Consider the following 6,589-nt stretch of genomic DNA (forward strand, 5'->3'; position numbering starts at 1 on the left):
CCGGCCGCGGCCGGAGTCGCTCGGCGCCGCGTCTCCGCCGTCTGCACCGCCTGCGCCTGCTCCTTCTTTTATTTCTCTCTCTCGGGTGGCCGTCACTGCGGTGGCGGTGTCCGCTTCACAACTTTCCAAGAAAGTTCAGGAACTCAGCTCCGGGGCGGCCGAGCCGCGCGCGGCAGCCACCTCGAGGAGCCGCTGGGGAGTTCCGAGGGCGCGTCGCCACCGGGCTTCGCCGTCGCTGCACCTGCCGCGTCCGCCGCCGCCGCTGCCGCCTGGTGCCAGGCTGTGGGCAGACCCAGGCGGCAGCGGCAGCGGCGGTGTCGGGGTCACCTCCTGCCGCCCGCGCCCCTGCCTGGGTCCCCAGCACCGCCGCTGCCGCCCCACGTGCGCGGCCGTTCCTGGAGCGCACGCTGCGTGCCGCCTCCAATTTTTCTTTTTTTAAAATAACTTTCTCCCTGGTCTGTCTTTCTCCCCACTCCTACTTTTTGCATAAAGGGGAAAAAAGTTGTGTTGAAAGTGTCCACCGATCGCCACGTCCCTGTTATCTTCCCTTCCCTCCCCGCCCCACTTCGTTGTTTCTTTTTTTTAATTTAAAGTGGCAACAGTACTGCTGAGTGTTTATTTTGTTTTACGATCGATAGCTTCCTTTGCTTGGTGCCGGCGGCGGCTAAGCGGCGGAGTGGCGTGGACCTCATGTAGAAATGACAACAATGGAAGGGGCCAGCGGGTCGAGTTTTGGAATAGACACGATTTTGTCCAGTGCCAGCTCGGGCAGCCCCGGCATGATGAATGGAGATTTCCGCCCGCTCGGCGAGCCCAGGACCGCGGATTTTAGGAGTCAGGCCACTCCGTCCCCCTGTTCGGAGATCGATACCGTAGGAACGGCGCCTTCTTCTCCCATCTCGGTCACCATGGAACCCCCGGAGCCGCATCTGGTAGCAGACGGGTCCCAGCACCACCACCATCTCCACCACAGCCAACAGCCCCCGCCAGGCGCGGCCCCGACGCAAACTTTGCAGCCTTCGTCCCAGCAGCAGCAGCCACCGCCGCCGCCACCGCAGCAGCAACAGCAGCCGCCACCGCAGCCGCCACCGGCCCAGCAGCTAGGCTCGGCCGCCTCGGCCCCCAGGACTTCCACCTCTTCTTTTTTAATTAAGGACATCTTGGGCGACAGCAAACCTCTGGCGGCGTGTGCACCCTACAGCACCAGCGTCTCCTCTCCTCACCACACCCCCAAGCAGGAGAGCAACGCGGCACTCGAGAGCTTCAGGCCAAAGCTCGAACAGGAGGACGGCAAAACCAAACTCGACAAGCGGGAAGATGCCCAGAGCGACATCAAATGCCACGGTGAGTCGAGACGCTCAGGCTCATTAGCTGTCTAGCTTCTCCTCCTGGTTCCCTGTCTCCCCTTCAGTCTCCCGAAAATGTCGGATGCTGAGTTTTTCCAGGAGCTTGCGGCGAAGTCTGCAACCTGGAGGGAGGTCTGGGCGTGCGTTTCGGGATTCGTCCGAAGTTCTTATTGTTAAATTTCTACCCCTCGATCGTCACCGTAACCGCCGTGCAACTCTTCTTTGTTTTACTTAATTTTAGCTAATCAGGCAAGGACTGCGGCGGAGAGGCTCTAACGGGGAATGCTTTCTTAGATAAAAAGGAAAGACTTGGGATTTTTCTAACTGAGAGCTTGATAGCGGGAATGGAAGGATGTGGGAGAAAAAAGCAGACTTAGCTAGCGTTGTGTCTATGGGTGTGATCACAGTGTGGTGTTAATTCTTTAATGCAAATTATTTCACCCTCCCCCCCTTATATATTTAAATACCATCACAGCAATGATAAGATTTAATGAAGTAAAAATTCTGAGTTGTTTAACAGCAACTTAAACAATAAAATAGTTCATGAATATTTTAGGGACGTTTGCACAGTAAACATTTATAGTCATCTTAAAACACCACTCTCACCTATCGTCCCAATTGAATAATTGTTTATATTTTAGTAAGCTGTTTGACTCCCTGCAAGCAATGAGGAGTTAACATTCATGAAAGCAAAATGTCATGGAACTGAATTTATATTTTTATCTTAAAATCAGAAGATGGCATTGGAAATTGTCCTGCATAACATTTCCTTCTCACACCATTTCAGACATAAATATTCTGGCCTATGCATGGCAAAGGAGTTTTTAACACATCAAGAGAGTTATTCCTTTAGTAATATGTTATAGGGCAGTGCGACTACTTCTGTGATTAGTATTTGTTTTCTCTGGGAAGGATGTGTGCTAACTGGAAGGTGGGATATTGGCACCTCATTTTACTATTATAGCATTAGCATAATAGTGCCCAAAACAGATGTACAGTCTGGTCTGGCGATTTTTTTGTGCACCAACCTCCCCAGTGGGTCAATTAGAGAGATTATTGTTCTTCCTGCAGGGAAGATCAAGGAGCGCAGCAAAAACGGGTACAAACAGAGAGGGATTGACATATCGATTTCCCAGCATTTCAGTAAAAAACCGAAGTTGACAAATAGAATCCGGAAATCTCTGGGCTGTCACCTGGATGGGCTCAGTGATTTTGAGCTCAATTCAGTGTCTGGGTGACATATTCTTTCTGAAGGTTTAAAAGACCTGATGCAAGCATCTGCAGGGAGTTTGATTTCACTATTTCCCAAGTACACCTGGAAAAGGAAATTAAGTATCTATAATTGTCAGTAAATAGGTAGTGTGAAGTGGAAAAGGCACCCCTCAGCAAAAACAAAACAAAACAAAAATAGAACGAGCTAATTTTTCAGACTGCTAAATCAGAAAAGATGAAGTCGTCATAAAAACAATCAAGGAAAGGAGCAGGGGCTCCCCTTAGTCAAGGCAATGATAACTTAAGGTACTTTCAATTTAAGGCACCTTTATTGTAATTTCCTTTTCTTTTAAAATTCCAGCGGTGGGAAGATCAGACACACTTTTAGAAATACTTTTAGGAGCTCCCCCCCCCCCAAGACCCATCACTCCCAGCCAGTGGAAGAGGATATTGTTCTTCTCTTACGTGCTGGCTAAGGTCCAAGAGAGTGTGTGAGGATGGTGGCAGAATATAGCCCCCCGGAGACCCAAGACTGGCTTGGGAATGTGAAAGTGTGTGCCAAGAGGACGCGCCGCCCTCCTCCATTCCAGGTTAATTTAGGACTCTGTCTGGGTCTCTGTTGTAGGAACAAAGGAAGAAGGAGACCGGGAGATCACGAGTAGCCGGGAGAGCCCCCCTGTGAGAGCCAAAAAGCCCCGAAAAGCCAGGACGGCTTTTTCTGATCACCAACTCAATCAACTGGAACGTAGCTTTGAGCGGCAGAAGTACCTGAGCGTGCAAGACCGCATGGACCTAGCAGCTGCGCTCAACCTCACTGACACCCAGGTTAAGACCTGGTACCAGAACCGCAGGTAAGAGGAGTTGTGAGACTGCACCAGGTTCTGGCCATCCAGGTCAAAACCACCCCACCAAAGTCCCTCCCGCCTGGTCTTAGAAGACTCTAGGGACTAGGAGTCAGAGGGCAGGGAGTAGGCATTCCTGGCTTTCAGATGGGAGCAGGGATTGGCCACACCCCGCATGTGAGAGGGATCCCGGGGAATCTGCAGCATGGAGAATTTTGCACTTCTGAATATCGTAACAGACGCTGCTTTCCCTCTGATACCCAAGTGTCTGGAGTTTTCCCCACTTCACCCTAAAATCAGTCAGGCCGTTCTCAATCGTGACACATACAGCTGACATTTAGGCCAGTGGAGCTTATGTGCCGGTACCTCTTGGGCCTGCCGCAGGCTCCTTCTGGATGTCTGTGCTGGCCACGCAGCCTGGCTGTTTTGCTCTGAAGCGTGGCGCCATTGGCCTCCATTTAAATGTCCTTGCCTTGGCCTATGAGGTGGTGGGGGAGAGGCAGGATCAACAGTCACAGGACAGGAGAATCTGGCAACTGGCCAAGGGTGTGGACTGGGGGTGGGGAGGGAAGGGTCTGCTCCCTGCTGCCCACCTCAGAGTCCACCAGGAACCATCGCTTTCGTTGAAAGAAAAGTAGGAAAGGAGCTGGCAGCGCTTGAGACCCGATCTATAAAAATCTATAAAGTGGAACCCGGCATACTGAGACGGAGGTCATGCTGAGTGGAAGTCCAAGCCCGGCTCCTTCTCTCAATTTCCTTCCCCCTCCGCAGTCCCTAGTCCGTGTTCTAATCGCCCATAAGCGTGCTTGGAAATGCCCATCCAGTTGTCATCTTTACCATCATTTTCTGTCTCATTACATACGGTTTCAGCCACCCTAATTCTGTCGGAAAACATTAGTGTCATTTGTAGCCAATTTAAAATGGGCGACATGTTTATTAATTTGGCTGGAGCTGCCGGGTATGGACAGCCCACCAGTCCTGATTTCCATGGTGGGGCTTTTGAGCAAAGGCCTGCTTCCTGCTTGCCTTTTCTTTCTGGTGGGGGTTTCTTTCTGGTAGGGCAGGGAGGAAATGGATAAAAGACGATCACAGGTTTTAATTGTTACTCTCTCCCAGAGGAGAAAGTATCTTGAAATGCATTTCCCCCCCCCTCCCGGAATGGCCAGGAGGTGCTGTCCCCTTGGGAGAGCACTCCCTCAAATGAATTCCGCTTGGAGACCTCCTTGCCTTTCTCACCCTAAGCAGCCCCCTGCCTTCCTTAATGTTCTGTCAGGCTGATGAGAGAGTTGCGTCTCAGCAGCCCCGGGGAATGAGAGGGGCAGGTGGGAGAATTCGCGGTCTCTGTGTCCCTTTGTTTACCGTTTCCTCACGGTTTCCTCTCACTCCTTCTGGAGGAAAGGGGGAGGAGCAGAGAGCCAACACTGGGGTTGTTGGGGGGCCACTCCAGGAGGGACTTACTGAGGGAGAAGGTCGCTCAGAGAAAGAGGGGTCTTGGTTGAGGACAGGAGTTTCAGAAAGTGGCTAACTCTAAGGGAGATAACGGTGGAGCTGCGTGAGCAGAAGGTAGTGAAGCTCAGAATGTTCCATCTGTGAATATCTCAGGCTTTGCTGATGTAATTTACAAAATTGACCTGGATTTGGGTCACTCTGTGAGTAGGAGAGTGGCTGGGGAGACTAGGAGAACTTCTCCGAGTTCTCTCAGTCCTGAGAGAAGAGAGAGGAGGAAGAGAGTTGAGAGAGCAGAGCAGGGGCCTGGGCCTGGCGGCGCCCGTACCTGGGACGCTGATGCCTCCATTTTTTTTTTTTCTTTCAGAACTAAGTGGAAGCGGCAGACGGCTGTGGGCCTAGAGCTGCTGGCGGAGGCAGGAAACTACTCCGCACTGCAGAGGATGTTTCCGTCGCCTTATTTCTACCACCCGAGCCTGTTGGGCAGCATGGACAGCACTACTGCGGCAGCGGCGGCCGCAGCCATGTACAGCAGCATGTACCGGACTCCTCCTGCTCCCCATCCCCAGCTGCAGCGGCCCCTGGTGCCCCGAGTGCTCATCCACGGCCTGGGGCCTGGGGGGCAGCCTGCCCTCAACCCCTTATCCAACCCTATCCCAGGAACCCCGCACCCCCGGTGAAGAAACTGCAGACGCCGCAGCGGCCCCTTCCCCAAGTCCCCTCCCCAGCTCGGACTGCGGCCCCTCCTCTCCCAGCACCGAGCCTTCCGGAGACCCTGAAACCGACCAGGAGGCAGAAAAGGAAGAAAGGAAGACTGTCTCCGCGGTGCTGGGGTCGGGCGGGCGGGCCGCGAGGAGCCAGCCCTCTGTTCTCCATCTCCCCACCCCCCAGACAGGGCTGGAAAGCTCCTCCACACCAGTGTGACTGGCGAAAACGCTGAACCCACACAAAGTGCGATCAGTAAGTTTTAAAACAGCAACAAAAACAGAACCTCAAGTTCTTTTTAAAAATGACTTTAGGGACAAGCAGGAGGGAGGGAGGGGGAGGGGTAAGGAGGGAAGAAAGAAGGGCACGGAGAGGAGACAGCACAGCAGAACTGTAGATGGATGGACAGACCCAAATCCCGAGGCAGAGGGCGTTGCCGTGGACATTGTCTGCCCCAGAGAAAAGAGGAGGGTAACTGAGAACTTTGCACTGATTTCTCATGACCTTTTTTCTTTTGGAAAAGTGGCATGCTCCATAAAATGAAAAAAAAAAATGTACATTTGAAAGACTGAGTGATAAGTGATATATCATATTTATTATATGTTGTCCAAAAAAGAGTCACTTATATACATTAGTAAAACATTTTTCTTTTCATGTCTTTTTTGATTCAGTAAAATAAATGCTTAGACAAAAATATAGATTTTTTTGTGATTGAAAATTACAAAAATAAAGTTTATCTTTTTTTAACAAGTGACGAAATCCAAGGGAGCTGATTTTACTAAAGCAAAATGTGCAATAAGGAAATGCGCGAATTGGCTTAGAAAAAAAAAATCCCTCCCGGAATATCAAGAATTTACAAAATTTGTACAGACGTTGGAGTCGACTTGGACCAAAACAGCTCCGTTTTTTTCATGCTGGCCTCCCTCTTCCAGGCCCTTATTTGATAAGTGTAAATCTCTTCTTTTTGAGTAGCTGATTTCGGAGCAGCCCGCGGCTGCGGGGCGAGAGTCTGTGCTTTGTAGGCAGTCGGTGCTGGCC

The 6,589-nt window shown here is 51.4% G+C and overlaps 1 protein-coding gene across 1 annotated transcript; it reads left to right on the plus strand.

Annotated features, from left to right (window-relative positions):
• The first annotated feature begins 656 nt into the window (after nt 1-656).
• Nucleotides 657-5,821, plus strand: BARHL2 (BarH-like homeobox 2). Its single transcript, XM_004689790.1, has 3 exons — nt 657-1,344; nt 3,184-3,409; nt 5,214-5,821. Exons 1-3 carry the CDS (start codon nt 699-701, stop codon nt 5,524-5,526), a joined length of 1,185 nt encoding a protein of 394 aa, XP_004689847.1. The 5' UTR covers nt 657-698; the 3' UTR covers nt 5,527-5,821.
• Nucleotides 5,822-6,589: the final 768 nt, after the last annotated feature.

The sequence above is a fragment of the Condylura cristata genome, unplaced genomic scaffold (assembly GCF_000260355.1).
Source record: "Condylura cristata isolate star-nosed mole 26May11 unplaced genomic scaffold, ConCri1.0 scaffold00026, whole genome shotgun sequence".
Classification (NCBI taxonomy): Eukaryota; Metazoa; Chordata; class Mammalia; order Eulipotyphla; family Talpidae; genus Condylura; species Condylura cristata.

Excerpts from the sequence above, each read along its gene's own strand:
- BARHL2 (XM_004689790.1), top strand. The coding sequence starts at position 699 with ATGACAACAATGGAAGGGGCCAGCGGGTCGAGTTTTGGAATAGACACG. Across the intron at positions 1,345-3,183 it reads GAGCGACATCAAATGCCACG|GAACAAAGGAAGAAGGAGAC; the intron begins GTGAGTCGAGAC and ends TCTCTGTTGTAG. Across the intron at positions 3,410-5,213 it reads ACCTGGTACCAGAACCGCAG|AACTAAGTGGAAGCGGCAGA; the intron begins GTAAGAGGAGTT and ends TTTTTCTTTCAG.